Here is an 18,426-nt window from a genome sequence, read left to right as displayed (position 1 = left end):
AGGGAGAAGCAGGCTCCCCACCGAGCAGGGAGCCCGATGTGGGGCTCGATCCCAAGACCCTGGGATCATGACCTGAGCCAAAGGCAGATGCTTAACGACTGAGCCACCCAGGTGCCCCTCATCTTCAAGAGTCTTAAGAGGACTATCAGGAGTATGATCCTAGTAAGAATGGATATACAGGAAGCTCAATTCTTACTATCACCAAAAGGCAGGACATCTTTATACCTCTCTGCTAACTAGTTGTAAGAGGTGGTGGTTTGTAGTGAAAACACTGAACTTGACATAAAAAGGAAGGAATTTAATTTCTAGCTAAGTACTAGTAATGTAGCCAGCAGCAAATCACTTACTTTCTCTGATTTCAGTTTTCTTATCTGTACAGTGAGCATAATAATAACAGCCACCCTGCCTACTTACAGAATTATTATAAAGATCAAAGGAGCTAACGGGTGAGAAAAGCATTCTTTTGAAAAGTAAAACACTATGCATTCGTGAGACCTATTATGCCTTACTATCACTCGTTGGGATTTACATAGGAGGCAAAGGAGCAAATCCTGCCCTTCTTTAAATTCTTAGTGATAGGCCTTTTTGCTCTGACATACATTTGCTTAAATGCCTCCTCTGAGCCTGTCACTGTAACAGGTGAAGAACTCTTTGTCATAGCCAAGATCCCCTTTCTTCAGTTATAAACTTGAATAAAATGTTTTGCCATTAGACAAGCATTTTTTACAAAGACACTATGAAAACTATGTCAAGTTGATATGAAGTTATTATACAGGTTTTAGCCAATTTTGTCTCTGCATGATTTGGGGGAGTCCATTTCTGAACAAAGCACTGGCTGCTTTACTGAACAGCCAACCACATGTAGCTGTCCCATGGAACCTTGAAGCTCTGCATTTCTCATATCAGATTGTCAGCTGCTCTCAAAGCTCCTCCCGAATTCTCCATCTTGGAGAAATGAGCCAGCATCCACTCAATCACTTAGCCTGGGAATCATCCTTGACTTCTCTCTCTTCATCCATCCTCATTAGCATTTTCACCACCTTCTTTCTCTCAGTCTCTGAGGATTTTACCTTTGTAAGAGCTCCAGCCTCTTCTGTTTCCATTCTCACTGCCGCTCTCTCACCTACACTGTGGCAACAACTTCCTAATACTCTCCCCGCTCAGCGTGCCCTCCTCCAGTCTCGCTACCAACAAACGAATCCTAGATAAAAAACAAAAACAAAAAATCTAACACTCCTCTCTTCAGCAGACAGAAATACAGCCACTCCACATGTCCAGTCATCCAGCCTCAACAGTGCTACAGCAATAGGTATGATCATGCTGATTTCACAGGCAAGAAAATTTGGCCTAGAAACCGACTGACTTGAATTCCACTAGGTCTCTCAAGGCTAAACTCTCGCTCTTCAGTTAATGCCTCAGGCTTTCCATCTGTAAAACTGGATCAATAATAAATTTCTCATGTAATTGGCATAAAGAGGAAATGAAGAAATAATGCCGGTAAAGGGCCTGGAACAGTGCCTGGCACGGAACACTCGGTTACCTTTACCAATTATTTCCTGATGAAAGCTTTCATTGCTCGGATTACTTCGCTCTTCAGTGCCCAACAAAGCAAGCAAGCACGGGTTCCAAATCTGATGGACTAATTCTTTGCTTTCAGCGCTCCAAGTCCTCCCTGACATAGCCAACTCTTCACCCAGAGCTCATTACCTCTTTGGGCTCGTTTGCCCGCCTGAGGCGCGGGGATACGCGGCTGCCGCAGCGGGGCAGCGTCTGGACCTAGACTGACGGCGGAGGCACGCCGTTAAGCTGGGATGTGGACGGGCCGGGCTGAGGCCCGCGCAGGCTAGAAGAGCCCTGAACCCATTAGACCTCCGACCTCTGGAGGAGCGCGGTCTTTGATTCCTGTCCAAGGCTCAGGCCTCTGTCTCCTCTTTTGTAGAAAGGCACATTCCTTGCGCCTCCTCTCTCACAGGGTTGCTGTGACGACCCAGCAGTAGGACGTCGGAGAGAAAAGTTCAGTTATCTCAAGCGCGGAGCCTTAGAAACGGCGAGGAGGAGGGGCCCGGAGAGAGGAGTCACGTGACCAACGCGGCCGGGTCCGGTCAGGCCTCCGGGGCTCGCCCCCAAACGACTCGTCTCTATGGTGGATGGGGCTCAAATTCCGGTGCGGACCAAGTTGCTCTTCCGGGGTGATTGCCACCGCTTCCGGGGCGGGGCGAGGCTTGCAGCTGGAGTCGCCGAGTTTCAGCTCCCTCCTGGCCTGTGTCTCCGCGCTAGCTGCTGCAATGAGCTTCCTCAAAAGTTTCCCGCCGCCCGGCTCGGCTGAGGGGCTCCGGCAGCAGCAGCCGGAGACCGAGGCTGTGCTGAACGGCAAGGGCCTCGGCACCGGCACACTTTACATCGCTGAGAGGTAAGCTGGGTTCCCGTTTGCCAGTGCCGGCTTCCTGCGCGCCGCCTTCGTGCCGCCGGCGCGGGCTGAGTGGCGGGCCGGGGGCGAGACCGCGGTCTCGGGGGCTGCTGCAGGCTGAGCGCGCGTGCTCCGGGTCGCCTCGGGGAGGCTTCTGCCGGGGCGAAGACTCGATTGCTGCGGTGTCCTCTCCTCCCGAGTCTTCCTCTTTCTCTTCACGCGGAGTTCTCTTATTGATGATGCTTTTTACCTGCCTGTTTTCCCGACGTCTGGTGCGTGCGTCGCTCTTTACTCAAGGTTTCGTTTTAAGGTTTTGAGTTTCCAGCCCCTGAGAATCATCGATGTGCCTCTCTTTCCTGTAAAAAGGTGCGGGAGGTGTTGCCCTGGGCAAAATATGTAAGTTTAGAGCGGACTGTGGAGGATTTTAAAAGTTTGGTTAAGAAGTATGGCTTTTCTTCTGTAGGTGTGGATGGGGAGAGGAACATCCTCAACCCCACGCAAGCTGAGGTCATATCCAGAGGGACGAGACTCCCATTTCTCGTTTCCCATTTCTGACTCCCATTTCCATTCCTAGAAGGAATCGCCCTTTTATTTGGCCGCCTGAAGCGCTGTACTTTTACAGTAAGACAGACGTGTCTCAAATATCGTAGTTGTAGGACTGAGGTCCCTATTTCCTTGACACATGGTTCCAGTCATCATCATGCCCACAGTGACACACTGAATCCTTCCCTTCCTTGAAATTTGTCTGACTGCTTTTGTCTACAGTCAGGGAAATTTCTCTCCTTTTAAGAGCTCATGTGATTCCATTGGACCCACACAGAATATCCGGGATGATCTCCCCATTCTGTTAACTGATTAGTGACCTTAACTGCATATACAGGTTTTCTCTTGCCATGTGACAATATATTCACAGGCTTGACACGGGGGAGGGAGGGTTTGAAGGTCCTGGGGGAGGCAAATTTTTGCCTACCACAGAGGGCACAAAAAAAATGTAAAGAACCCTTTGTTTGAGGGAAATCTAAACATTGAGCAAAACTTAGGCTTTTTTTTTTTTTTTTTTTTTTAAGATTTTTATTTATTTGACAGAGAGATAGCGAGAGCAGGAACACAAGCAGGGGGAGTGGGAGAGGGAGAAGCAGGCTTCCTGCCGAGCAAGGAGCCCGATGTGGGACTTGATCCCAGGACCCTGGGATCATGACCTGAGCCGAAGGCAGACACTCAACGACTGAGCCACCCAGGCGCCCAAAGCTTAGGCTTTTGACCAATGACTGAGATAGGAAAAACAGATGGGAGGAAAAGCAAGTTGGGGGTGAGGTGCAGATATTGGTCTGGACATATGTGATTAATTGGACACAAGAGTGTGTATCTTGGAAGAGTGGAATTAAAGATAGAGATTAGGAAATCATTAGTATAAAGGTTAGCATATACTCATGCGGGATAGGTTAGATACCCCAGAAGAGAAGAGGACCAAGGCATATATCTACAGTAAGAGGTAGGTTATGGAAGAAGAGACTTGAGAACAGACAAGAGGGAGAAGCAGTCAAAATCTGAAAAGCATCTGTTGGGTAATGACAAGGAGATCTTTAATGATTTTGGGAGAGCAATTTCTTCTAAGTGGTGGAGAGTGCAGCACAGATAGATTATTAATCCCTACACCATCCCTTTTTCTCCATCGCTTCTCTATATATTGACTCTTTCTAAAATACAACTACTGTTTGGGGAAGGAAGACAAGGCCCTATGTTTGTCTTTTCATTTTGAAAAACTTCAAACCTAAAGAAAAATCTCAAGTGTTGTTAATTAATACACACAAAGATTCATCAGTTGTTAACATTTTACCACAGTTATCTTTTTTCTGAGCTGTTTGAGAGTTGCAGACATGTCCCTTCATCCATAAATACTTTAGCAAAAATCTCCTAAGAACAAGGACATTGTTCTGTATAATCACAATACAGTTATCACACTGAAGAAATACAAACTCCTTGTAAGGTCTTATATGTTTAAAAAAAAAATTTCGTCAACTTTTCACTGAGAAATCTCTTACCTTCTTTAAGAAAATATTTTTGTAAAATATACATACAAAAAGGAATGAATATACATTATATATGGATGATTTAAAGAATTATAATTAAACCAACCCTTGTACGTCCACCATCTAGGTTAAGAATAGAATATTATGGGGCACCTGGGTGGCTCAGTCGTTAAGCGTCTGCCTTCGGCGCAGGTCATGATCCCAGGGTCCTGGGATCGAGCCCCGTGTCGGGTTCCCTGCTCTGTGGGAAGCCTGCTTCTCCCTCTCCACTCCCCCTGCTTGTGTTCCCGCTCTCGCTGTCTCTCTCTGTCAAATAAATAAATAAAATCTTTAAAAAAAAAAAAGAATAGAATATTATGAGTACCATGGACAGCTATATTCATCACCCTTTACTCTGTTAGCATTACATCCTTGGTCTCTTTCCACTTTTCTTTCCCCCAAGCATTTCCAGGTCTTGATAGAATCAAGGCCTCAACAAACTAGGAAGGTTTCCTAGAGGATATGACAAATGAGTATTAACAGCCAGGTGAATGAGGTGGGGCTGAGGGGGAACATTCTGTTTCGAAGAGACAGGATGCTCAGAGGCAAGGGTGAGAAACAATATTTAGTTTGTGCCAGAATATATAATACACCATATTCATCTGAGGGAATGAGGGGAAAAGAGTGGAAAAATAATAAAGCTGGAAAAGGAGAGAGCTATGCTCCATGAGTTTGGCTTATTGCCCAAGGGCTTTGAGAAAATTATTTTAGGATTTTAGGCAAAGAGAGAGAGGGTCTGATTTAATTTTGGTGGTTTCTCAGATGTGTGTCGAGAGATACAGAACTCTCAGGCTTATTTTTAAAGTTGAGTTTTCACAGGGAGTTGACTTTGTTACTCAGGTAAGGAACGGATCAGAGGCATGAATCATTCAAAATAGCTCATGTGAAATGGATAAAGAGGGTAATTAAATTATATCTTAAGCCAAAGTTAATTTTAAACCAAATAGTTAAGCCAACTCAAATTCAAAACTTTTCTCTTTCTATCCTGTTTTTCACCTCATGCCAGGAATAAGGTATAATGATCATACTTGTTCAAAAGCATTAGAAATTAGCAAAACGTTCCTTTGTATTACTGTCTAATTGTTTTTCCCTTTTGTGACTCATGGCTTCTTTGGGTTGGGTATAGTTAATTAGATATTTTGGTTTGGGAGGGCTTTTCTTCTAGAATATGTGAAAAATGAATAAGAACATAGCAATCAGAGTAAATGTTGCTTTTGAGTGGAACTTGCTTCTGTTCTGTAGAGTGCATATCCATGTCCATGTATAAGGAACTACAGAGCAATTATTATGTGCTTTTTAAAGACCATAGGGGCACGTTGGTAGCTCAGTTGGTTAAGCGCCAGACTCTTGATTTGATTTCGGCTTAGGTCACGATCTTGGGGTTAAGAGATCGAACCTGATCGAGCTCAGCAGGGAGTCTACTGGGGATTCTCTTCTCCCCGCCCCCCCAGGTGTCTCAGATAAATAAATAAATCTTTAAAAAAAATAAAGACCATAATTTGATAGGCACTGAGTCCATTTTATATTTCAGTTTTTCCATCTTCTAATTGAGTCATTAAAGTTTTGTGGCTCTGGATATTTGAAATCATTTTGGACACCCAAATTTGGGCTATTACTTTCTGAATTGTGATGATGCTGGGGCATTTTTGAGATGAGAAAAGGGAGTTTATTTGCTTAAAATAATAGAGTTTTAGTAAAGGACTAGCAATATTTCGTGGATATGTGAGGACTATTTCATCTCCACATTAAGAAAGCAGTGGACAGGAAAGGCACATACAGCACACACCATCTAATTACAATAATAAAATCTATTTCTTTGGAACTAATGGGATGAATCATTCTGGAAAATCATTTCTAGAGCTTTTACCTCTTTAAGCTTCTTAAGATTTATCACTTTAAGCCTCCCAGGTTTTCTTTTTCTGTTTTTAATAAACATGTTGAAGGGAAATCCTTGCAAATGACAGTGCATCTTTTCTTGTTTTTGCTTTCTTCAGTGTACAAGTCATTGCATTTTAGTGTATTTACAGAGTTGTACACATTTTCACCACAATCTAATTCTGCCTTTGCTTTTGATAAGTGAGGGTCATGTATTATATACACTTAATTGTGTTCTCAGACATGAATTTCCTTTAGGGGGACTGAGGTGTCAAGTTCAACCTCCCCTTACATTGAATGTGAATGATCTCAGACTGCTGGGCTGCCATTTTTCTTACCCAAGAGAGTCCTAGGTTCATTACTGTATTTGTTTTTGCTTGGTTAGAAATGAGACAACCAGGCTTGGTAAAATTGTGTAAAAAGTAGAATGATATGGGGGTGTTATTACATTAATTTCTTTTTTTAATAAAAGTTTATTGAGATAATTCACATAGTATACAATTCAGTGGTCGTTAGTCTATTCACAGAGCTGTGCAACCATCACAATTGATTTTAGAATATATTTTTTAAAAGATTTTATTTTATTTATTTGAGAGAGAGCACAAGAGGGGGTAGGGTCAGAGGGAGAAGCAGACTCCCCGCTGAGCAGGGAGCCCGATGCGGGACTCGATCCCGGGTCTCCGGGTTTATGACCTGAGCCGAAGGCAGTCGCTTAACCAACTGAGCAACCCAGGCACCCTAGAATATTTTCATCACCCCAAAAGAAACCGGCACGCATTAGCAGTCAATCTCTTTCTCTCCAGCCCTATGCAGCCACTATATTGCATTAACTTTTATCCCATTAACATTTTTTTGTGTGTGGTCTCTTAAGGATCTTTTTGCTACTTTTTTTTTTCCTGCTAAGTGGTACAGTTCCAGATGGGTGAAGTATTGCCAAAAAGTTAGCCAGCCTTTAATCAAAACTCAACATACTGGTTTTGGTGATATGTTTCCTTTATTATACCAATAAAATATTTGCATTTGGCCACTTTTGAAGGAAAACTAGACTTTATTTGTGGCTTTCTTTTAAAGCTGCAGAATAAGTGAAAGGCTCATAAAGTCTTTCAATGGGATAAATATTGTCTAACTTGTGGTAAGTATGATTACAGCCATTTCATGTGTATGTCATTTAGTGTAGGACTTGTGGAGAAATTAGTGACTCCCAAGCATCTATTGCACACTTACATGCTGAGCACTAATGCTAGTGGTTTTGAAGAATGTGAAATAAAGGAATATGACAGGTTCTGTCAAGTAGCTCATATTCTGTCAGGGTACATATGAGATTCATTACCACAGAGTTAAGTGCTAAATGGCCTATTACTGCGCATAAGTGCAGTTCAGAAAAAGAAGAGATTATTATGGACTGGAGTAATTGGAGGGAGGACTCAGGGAGGAGCTGGGACTTAACCAGTTGAGGAATTGCAAAAGCAAGGCACCTGAAGACATTCTAAATAAGAACCAGCATGGAAGGCATGGAAACACATGTGACTTAAAAAAAAAAAAAATTGCATTTCAAATTTTTTTGAATTTTTAGCTAGAGGAGAAGAGAACAGAATCAAGAAAGTCATTTCCTGCTGCTGAATTTTATTATTTTATTTCTAAACACTAAGCTTGAATTTATTCACATGCATAAAAGTGTCCAAGCTGAACCTTTATAAACTTTAGGATTAAATTAGGATTTAATTTCTTAAAATAATCTACTTTACACATGTTTTTCAGCCGCCTGTCTTGGTTAGATGGCTCTGGATTAGGATTCTCACTGGAATACCCCACGATTAGCTTGCATGCAGTGTCCAGGGACTTAAATGCCTATCCACGAGAGCATTTGTATGTTATGGTGAATGCCAGATTTGGAGGTATGTATGATGTAATTTAATCTTGAGCTTCCTTTGGTGGAATATTAAATATCATATATTTAAAAAGCAGTCTTTGATCATAAAGTAATATTCAAGCCATTGACCTCTTTTGGATAACGGTTTATTAAGCAAAATTTCAACTCAGTAAAATAATTTGGACACTGCTTTTTACTTTCTCTATATATTTGCACTTAGAATTATTCAGTTATTGTGGATTTATATTTCTACTTTTTCCTCTTGCATTGAATTGTTTATTCTTTTTGTAGAGGCATTTATATTTGGCACCCTTAGAAGCTTGGATCAGTATACTTTGTGCTTCCAAGAGTTTAGTGTAGAACCTGTTGTTTTGTTTCGTTTTATTAGAAAAGTGGTTCTCAGTGGGGGACAGTGTTGTGTCCCCCCCCTTTAGGCAATGACATTTCTATTGTCATGACTGGAAGGGGCATAGAGTGCTGGTGGCATCTAGTAGTTAGAGGCCAGAGATGCTACTTAACATCCCACAAGGCACAGGACAGCCTCCCACAATCAGGAATTACCCAGTCCAAACGTCAGTAGTGCCAAGGTTGAGAAACCCTGTGATACAAGATTCCCAAGTTTTTTGCTATTGAAATAATTTGAAAGATTCATAAAAATCTAGTGAAAGTGATAAAAGAAGGGGTAAGAAAGAGAAGAAAAATCCATTTTGGGGGTTGTTGACAATGGGTTGTAGGAATTCCAAATGAGAAGTTAGGCACAAAATTAAAACTTGTGTTTAATTTTTGTAAGCGTGACTAGATGAGAAGTTTTTCCTATATTGTGTTAGTTTAATATGCTCAACTTTTGTAGAAATGCAGGACTTTGTGACTGAAAGGACAATTTGTTACACTTTTACTGAACTTGTGCTTTTAAAATAATGGGTGGCCTTTCTCTGAAATAGTGTGTAAGAGACAGTTCCATGAATTTACCTGTTAAGCTATTGCTCCTCCAATTTAGGATTTTAATATGATTTCACATATAACATGACCACTTATACTTAGTGTGATGTTAATTATCTAATAACTTTTAGGGCTTTTGGCAAGCCCTGTCTCATCAGCCCTGCCTGATTCAGCTATCTGAAAATATTTTTGTTATAAGATTTCAAACACTTGCCATTGGAAAAAGTGCAAAGATTTCTAATGAAATTTGAAAGAGAGGGTAAGGAAAAGAAAAAGCTGTTGACCTTGGGTTGTAGTAAGACTTCCAAATGAGGAGGTATTGGGCACAAAGTTCACTTTCCAAGTAGGTGCAACTCTGATTTTATAACCGAGATTATTATTATTTCATGTTTAGTTTAAGCCATTCATTCATAGAATTGCAAAGACTCAGAGGTGACCTTGCCAATCATTTCCAAATCCTGGTGTGAAATGCCCATAGATAGTGGAGAGCATTAGCTCTGGGCAAAGGTGTATGTCAGGTGTATGTCAAAAAATTAGGTTAGAGAGGCAGGGCTTCAATAAAGCTAGCTAAAGAGAAAAACACATTGGATGAGACTGTCATTAACTTGGTAAGCAAGTTATTTTCGTCTCTCTGAGCCTCAGTTTCATCCAGAAAAATGAGGGGATTGTAGTACTCTTTAGTTCTTAAACCTGGCTGCACAGTAGAAACACCTGGGGAGCTTGTTAAAAATGCAAATACCAGGAGTCCCAAACTAGGCAGTAAGGATTCAGTAGGTTTGGGATAGGTATTTTAAATGTTTCCTCTATATGATTATTTTCTTGAAATTAATGGGGCTGTGATTAATCCTTTCTTACTAAACTAAGTCAGACTTCACTTCTTACTAAAAAGTAGAATCCTCCTGGGTCACATTTATGTAGTACTTCTCCAGTTCCGTTTATGTGGGATTCAACTCTTCTCATAAGTTACATGTGCTTGGATCCTGTTTTCCCAGCCTTTGTTCCTCTCATCCTGATTCTCCAAGCTTCAGATGTTTGTTTCTCTTTGGAACCTCCATAAACCTTATTAAAGTGGACTTTCAGCTTATAGTTGAAGATATTAGATTATTTTTAAAATAACTAAAAACTTACTCCCACTGTTGAAAATTTAGAAAGGTTTAGAGACTGGAAATACGGCAGATACTATGATCTAGCATGAGATAATGAGTGTTGGTCATGGTTGTGTTTTTTTCTTACTTGCAAAAATACTGTATTGCATTTATATTTCTTGCCTTAAGGTAGATTCCTGAGGTAAAAAACAGATTGTTATAATTGTTACTTCTAGGGAGGGGAACTAGAGTGGTAGGGACTTCCTTTTTCCTTGGACTACATCTACACTCTTTCAATTATTTTTATACCAGCATGTATTAACTTTTATAATATAAAAAGTGATGTTCAGGGCGCCTGGGTGGCTCAGTTGGTTAAGCGACTGCCTTCGGCTCAGGTCAGGATCCTGGAGTCCCTGGATCGAGTCCCGCATCGGGCTCCCTGCTCGGCGGGGAGTCTGCTTCTCCCTCTGACCCTCCCCCCTCTCATGTACTTGCTCTCTCTCATTCTCTCTCTCTCAAATAAATAAATAAAATCTTAAAAAAAAAAAAAGTGATGTTTATTCAGTTATAGAATAATAGTTCTAATATGATACCATTTTGTTTTTTAAAACACTGAAAAAGTTTGGTAATACCATAATGTATTCAATTCAACTGTTCAGAGTTATTTTAGAATTCTGCAGTATTTTTGTATTATTTCACTTGTTTACAGAGGACAGTATAACAATGTAACCATATAACAGCAACAGGACAGAAAAAGTCCTATGAAATCTGTGATTTAAAATTGTTAATACTGGGCATTTAAAATTTTTTCCTTTTTTGTTTATCTGTATTTTTTCATTCTATATTCAGCTTGTATGACTTAGAGAAAAAAAAAAGCATTTAGATACCCCCTATAATTGATTCCTATGAGTAGAATTGCTGCTTTAAAGGTAGTACTTTTAAAGCTCTTAACATATATTGTCAAATTGCTTTCCAGAAAGTGTATATCAATTTACACTTTCAGTAATAGTATAAGAACCTTTCTGCCTTATTTTCATCTGCATGGAGAATTAAAATTTTTTTAAATGGTAACTTTAATATGCTAAACAACATTTAATTTATATTTTTATGTGTTTTTTTAATTTAAATTCAGTTTAGTTAACATATAGCGTATTATTAGTTTCAGGGGTAGAATTTAGTGATTTATTAGTTGCATATAACACCCTTAATTTATATTTTTAAGATTATTAGTTTGAACATGTTTTGAGAGTCTATTTAAGTATTTTGTTGACCTGGTTTTTAAATTTTTTATACTTTTTATTTTTTAAAGATTTTTTTTTTCTTTAAGATTTTTTTTTTTAAAGATTTTATTTATTTATTTGACAGAGACACAGCAAGAGAGGGAACACAAGCAGGGGGAGTGGGAGAGGGAGAAGCAGGCTTCCTGCTGAGCAGGGAGCCCCATACGGGACCCGGTCCCAGGACCCTGAGATCATGACCTGAGCCGAAAGCAGACGCTTAACGACTGAGCCACCCAGGCACCCCTAAGATTTTATTTATTTATTTATTATTATTTTTTTTGTATGTGTTTTCATTTTTCTAGTAATTTATTTTTATTTGTATTTTGATACTTTTGGAAATAAGAAACAACTGGTGCTTCCCCACAAATGGTCTGAGGAGCAATGCTCTAAAGTGGTGCTTTTCAACCCTGGTTGCACAGGACACTGACCTGGAGGAGTTTTTAAACAAATCCCCACACCAGGGTTCATACCACACATCAGTAATTTTTTCTCTTTTTGACTTTTTTTTTATTATGTTAATCACCATACATTACATCATTAGTTTTTGATGTGTTCCATGATTCATTGTTTGCGTATAACACCGAGTGCCCCATTTAGTACATGTCCCCTTTAATACCCATCACCAGGCTAACCCATCTCCCCACCCCACTCCCCTCTAGAACCCTCAGTTTGTTTCTCAGAGTCCATTGTCTCTCATGGTTCATCTCCCCCTCCGATTTCCCCCCTTCATTCTTCCCCTCCTGTTTTCTTCTTCTTCTTTCTTAACATATAATGTATTATTTGTTTCAGAGATACAGGTCTGTGATTCAAAGTCTTATACAATTCACAGTGCTCTAAGATTTTATTTTTAAGTAATCACTGCACCCAAGGACTTGAATTTAGAACTCTTAAGAGCAGGAGTCTCATTCTCTACTGACTGAGCCAGCCAGGCACCCCTAAAGATTTTATTTTTTATGTAATCTGTACATCCAGTGTGGGGCTCAAACTTAAAATCCCGAGATCAGGAGTCAGTGTCCTCTTCCAACTTAGTCAGCCAGGTGCCCGACCTGGTTTTTTAAAATTATGGAATAATTCAAACCGTGAAAAGTACAGAGAGTAATAAAAAATTTTCATTATTCATGATCTAGCATAAATTCTAACTTTTTTTCATAGTTACTCTGGTTTTTAAAGAAGTAAAACTGGGGGTGCCTGGGTAGCTCAGTCAGTTAAGTGTCCGACTCTTGATTTCTGCTCAGGTCATGATCTGAGGGTCCTCAGATCGAGCCGTGTGTCTGGCTCTGCGCTCAGCGGGGAGTCTGCTTGAGATTCTTTCTGTCTCTCTCCCTCTGTCTCTTCTCCCTGCTCGCTCGCTCTCTCTTTCTAAAACAAATAAATATAAATCTTTAAAAAAAACAAATAAGACTGTATCAGTACTGTTAATCCTTTTCGTACCTTTCCCATTTTGTTTCATATTTTATCTCCCAAGTTAAACATTATCCTAAAGGCGGTATGTGTCCTTCCCATCTAAACTTTTAGATTTTTACTGAATATGTATAAATCCATAAGCAATATAATGGTTTTGTTTTGTGTTAAACTTTTAATATGTAAGTGGTATTATTCATATATATTCTTTTTTTTTTTTTAAAGATTTTATTTATTTATTTGGCAGAGAGAGAGATAGCGACAGCAGGAACACAAGCAGGGGTAGTGGGAGAGGGAGAAGCAGGCTTCCTGCTGAGCAGGGAGCCTGATGCAGGGCTCGATCCCAGGACCCTGGGATCACGACCTGAGCCGAAGGCAGACGCCCAATGACTGAGCCACCCAGGCACCCCTATTTATATATATTCTGCAATTAGTTTTTTCACTCAGTTACATTTTTTAATCTATGAGTTTTGATACATATAAATATTTGTTCCTTTTTAACTGCTGTCTATAAAACATAATATGATCGGGTTACAATACATGTTTCCTTTTTTTTAAATTAACATTAATTTTTAAAATTTTCGCAAGTACTTCAGTAAACATTTATGTATAAACTCCTTGTGTACATAATAAATACATAGATGAGGAATTGCTGCATAGTAGGATATGCACACCTCCAGAATAGTTGTAGTAGTTCCTGCTTCCACTGTGCTAGTTCTCTTCATTGAACATTTGTATTTTTTTCTTGCCTACACACTTTGGTAATTTATCTGTTGGGTTTGCTAACTTTTATGGGCCTTAGTTTTCTCATCTGTAAATTGGTGATAAATCACATCAGCGGTTTACAAACTGCTACTGAACCCTTTGTTTCATGGTAAAAGGTAAGAGAGACAGATGACAGTGGAACTGTACTTGTTAGAGGCCTGTTTGGGTTTCCTCACCCCCACCATGACTTTGAAGGGGGCTTGGAATCCCTAGGGCTCAGTGAAAGTCCACAGTCTTTTTTAGCTCTAAAATAACCATGTTCTTATAATTTGAAGTAAAAACTGTGTTGCACTATTTAGATACATCAATAAGCATCCTTTATGAAATTATTTTAGGCTTCTTTTTTTCCAAAACAAAAAACATTTAAAAAGTTCTTTTTATTCCCTTTCTAGAGGAATCAAAAGAATCTGTTGCTGAAGAAGAAGAAGACAGTGATGATGATGTTGAACCTATTGCTGAATTCAGATTTGTGCCTAGTGATAAATCAGCATGTGAGTATTCTATAGAATTGATTCTTTTCCCTTTACGTACCAAGCATCCCACCCCCATACACACACACACACACACACACACACACACACACTTTTACTGTTACCCTCATTACCTTCTGTCCCATTGCTTTTTCTTCATTCTAACATCTGTCATATCGTTGAGGACCAGATACCTATTAATATCAAAGATTGTCAATGTGGTGAGAGTATAGGAGACACTATGTTATTTGGTGTGTTTGTGAATGAAGAGATCTGGTTATTTTTATTGACTTGATGCTGTTGACTTTGAATCTTACCAGATAGACGGCAAGGGTCATGGCAGTTCCAAAGTGGAAGATGCCAGGATAGCTAGAAAAGAGTCCTATCCACTTAAAGGGGCTCTGCCCTGATACCAGCAGTCTGACCAAGACTCTCTTTTTCTCAGAAAATCCAGCCAGGCATGAAGAGATCGCTCTTAAAATGAACTATTACTATTTTGTGACTTGTCCATTGCCATCAAGTACTTCTCAAGATTGATTCTCCTTGGAATTTAGCCCGTTTTGTAAATAGTGTGACTCTGGTATATTTCTTGTCTACTCATTGAATTTATTTGTACCGGTGGTTATATTATTAAATTTTTACTCTACACTGGCCAGAAAAGAATGTTCATTACAATTTAACTTCCTTGTTCAGTGGAGGCAATGTTCACTGCAATGTGTGAATGCCAGGCTTTGCATCCTGATCCTGAGGATGAAGATTCAGATGATTATGATGGAGAAGAATATGATGTGGAAGCACATGGTTAGTGACACGGATTTTTTTTAAATGTGTGTATGTTTCATTTTAAGCACTTATTTGTACTAAGGGTATGGGATTATAGTTCTTTATATCTCTATTAAATACTCATAGTGTGGTTATTAATAAAAGTGAATGGCACAATTCATGTCTAAGCCAAACTGGAAAAATAGTTGGGACTTTCCAAGCTTGAAGGTAAAAAGTAGATATTATTGGGAGCAGAAAATGGATAGAGATAAATGGAAGGGAAGAAAACAATAGATGAGAAAGTGGGTGGTTGGGAGAATCTTTTAAGTTAATGCAGCTCCTCCCAGAGAACAAAGCCTTCTCCCTCCACCACTTGAAATCTTTATCATCTACATCTTTACTTAACATAATCCTTCAGACAACTCACTACCAAAGTCATTTTCTCCCCCCAGAACCATACTTCATTTGTCTAAGATTATTTCTCTTTGCCTCCCCCAGACCAAAATACTGTCACTAGCCTGGTAGAGTCTTGTAACTTGAGGTGCCTGCTCTTCTCTTTTCTTCTTCCCACTGCTCTCATGTCCATTGATCTGGCTGTCCAAAGTCCTTTCCTCCATATGTACCTACTTCCTGGCCTGAGACAAATTCGGTTCTGGAATTCTCCTTCATATATCTAAATACGTTCTCATTTCCGCTGAGATTTTTGAATGATTTTATTTTTTTATCCTTTTTATATTTTCCAGAATTTCTGAGTTTTTAAAAGGAGCATGTATTTTAATCCAAAAAAAAATCAGTACAAGTTAGTATCAAATTAATTTGCACTCACCTATAAAATTCCCAGCTTGGGATAACATAAGACTTCCTGGCCTTAGGTACACCCTCTTTTCCTTCTAGTCCCTGGACATTTGATTTTTTGAGAATTGCTGTTTACTGGGTCATTATCTTTTGGAATCCCTTCTCTTTCTAGAGGATAGAGACATTTTCTTTCTGTCTTTATTTTTAACAGATGACCTACATCTGTGTATTAAATGAATATTGAAAAATATTTTCCTGGAAGCCTTTTTAAACTGTACCTTATCTTCAGTAAATGCATTATTGATTATCCATGTTTTTCTAATTGCTTTATAATAGCTTAAAAGCATTTTATTTGTTTAGAACAAGGACAGGGAGACATCCCTACATTTTATACCTATGAAGAAGGATTATCCCATTTAACAGCAGAAGGCCAAGCCACATTGGAGAGATTAGAAGGAATGCTTTCTCAGTCTGTGAGCAGCCAATATAACATGGCTGGAGTCCGGACAGAAGATTCAGTAAGAGATTATGAAGGTGAGTATCCTTTCTTTCAGTGTGAGCAGTCAGATGGTCCTTGGGTAACAAGGAAAGTTATGGAGATAGATACATATACATAGATATGTATGTATGTTCTTTTGGAAACTCTTAAGACAGAGAAATCTCAGAATTAACTTACAGTGTAGGAAGCAAATGTAGAATTATATAGAATGGGAATTCTCATGAAACTTTGTTTTTGGTTTTTTTTACTACTTTCCCTCAACTACAAAAATAGTGTGTTCACAATCAAAAATTTTTTAAATGGGCACAGGCAAAGAAGAAATGAAAAATCAAGTGTAATTATAATTGGAAGACCTCTTAATTTTTCTGTTGCCTATCTTTCCAGTCTTTTTGTTTGTTTGCTTATGTGTATATGTGTGTGTGTGTGTGTATCTATGCTGCTGTTTTTATTTTTAAAATGAATTCCTACATGATTATATGTAAAACTAGGATAATCAGTTGATTAAAAGGGCTAGACAGCATTCAAGAAACTTGGGTTCTTGTTTTGTGACACACTTCTGGACCTTAAACAAGTGGCTTTCGAATTTGCTTCATTTGTCTCCACTCTGTAGGCTTCTTTGTAAATATGTCCCCTATAAGACTGGTTTGCTTTTCTGAGTATCCTATTTCAATCAGAATGTTGAAGTATTCTTTTGACTCAGCCTTTACTTCCCTTTTTTTTTAAATTTTATTTTTAAAAAAAATTTTCTTATTATGTTAATCACCATACATTACATCATTAGTTTTTGATGTAGCGTTCCATGATTCATTGTTTGTGTACAACACCCAGTGCTCCATGCAGAACATGCCCTCTTTAATACCCATCACCAGGCTAACCCAACCTCCCACCCCCTTCCCCTATAGAACCCTCAGTTTGTTTTTCAGAGTCCATCGTCTCTTATGGTTCTTCTCCCCCTCCGATTTCCCCCTCTTCATTCTTCCCCTCCTGCTATCTTCTTCTTCTTCTTTTTTTTTTTTTTAAAGATTTTATTTATTTATTTGAGAGAGAGAGTGAGAGAAAGAGCACAAGAGGGGGGAGCGGGAGAGGGAGAAGCAGACTCCCTGCTGAGCAGGTAGCCCGATGCGGGACTCGATCCCGGGACTCCAGGATCATGACCTGAGCCGAAGGCAGTCGCTTAACCAACTGAGCCACCCAGGCGCCCCCTTCTTCTTCTTTTTTTTTAACATATATTGTATTTTTTGTTTCAGAGGTACAGGTCTGTGATTCAACAGTCTTGCACAGTTCACAGCACTCACCATAGCACATACCCTCCCCAATGTCTATCACCCAGCCACCCCATCCCTCCCACCCCCCACCACTCCAGCAACCCTCAGTTTGTTTCCTGAGATTAAGAATTCCTCATATCAGTGAGGTCATATGATACATGTCTTTCTCTGATTGACTTATTTCGCTCAGCGTAACACCCTCCAGTTCCAGCCATATTGTTGCAAATGGCAAGATCTCATTCCTTTTGATGACTGCATAATATTCCACTGTATATATATACCACATTTTCTTTATCCTTTCATCTGTTGATGGACATCTTGGTTCTTTCCACAGTTTGTCTATCGTGGACATTGCTGCTGTAGACATTGGGGTGCACGTACCCCTTGTCATCCCTACATTTGTATCTTTGGGGTAAATATCCAGTAGTGCAATTGCGAATCGTATGGTAGCTCTATTTTCAACTTTTTGAGGAACTGCTGTACTGTTTTCCAGAGTGGCTGCACCAGCTTGCATTCCCACCAACAGTGTAGGAGAGTTCCCCTTTCTCCGCATCCTTGCCAACATCTATCGTTTCCTGACTTGTTAATTTTAGCCATTCTGACTGGTGTGAGGTGATATCTCATTGAGGTTTTGATTTGGATTTCCCTGATGCCGAGCGATGTTGAGCACTTTATCATGTGTCTGTTGGCCATTTGGATGTCTTCTTTGGGAAAATTGTCTGTTCACGTCTTCTGCCCATTACTTGATTGGATCATTTGTTCTTCGGGTGTTGAATTTGAAAAGTTCTTTATAGATTTTGGATACTAGCCCTTTATCTGATATGTCATTTGCAAATATCTTCTCCCATTCTGTTGGTTGTCTTTTGGTTTTGTTGACTGTGTCTTTTGCTGTGCAAAAGCTTTTTATCTTGATGAAGTCCCACTAGTTCATTTTTGCCCTTGCT

The 18,426-nt window shown here is 39.5% G+C and overlaps 1 protein-coding gene across 2 annotated transcripts in view; it reads left to right on the top strand.

Annotated features, from left to right (window-relative positions):
• Window positions 1-2,182: 2,182 nt before the first annotated feature.
• The window catches only part of CLNS1A (chloride nucleotide-sensitive channel 1A), a 30,096-nt gene continuing 13,852 nt past the window's right edge, over window positions 2,183-18,426 (top strand). The window contains exons 1-5 of one of the 2 annotated variants that reach the window (XM_034995172.1): window positions 2,187-2,410; window positions 8,110-8,246; window positions 14,084-14,182; window positions 14,855-14,962; window positions 16,079-16,252. In XM_034995172.1, coding sequence (XP_034851063.1) covers window positions 2,286-2,410; window positions 8,110-8,246; window positions 14,084-14,182; window positions 14,855-14,962; window positions 16,079-16,252 — 643 coding nt within the window. In that variant the 5' untranslated portion in view covers window positions 2,187-2,285. Of the gene's footprint in view, window positions 2,411-8,109; window positions 8,247-14,083; window positions 14,183-14,854; window positions 14,963-16,078; window positions 16,253-18,426 lie in introns of both variants that reach the window. The other variant, XM_034995173.1, reaches the window with a different exon arrangement.

The sequence above is a fragment of the Mirounga leonina genome, unplaced genomic scaffold (assembly GCF_011800145.1).
Source record: "Mirounga leonina isolate KUSES-001 unplaced genomic scaffold, KU_Mleo_1.0 Mir_92, whole genome shotgun sequence".
NCBI lineage: Eukaryota > Metazoa > Chordata > Mammalia > Carnivora > Phocidae > Mirounga > Mirounga leonina.
This window is presented reverse-complemented; position numbering and strand designations above follow the sequence as displayed.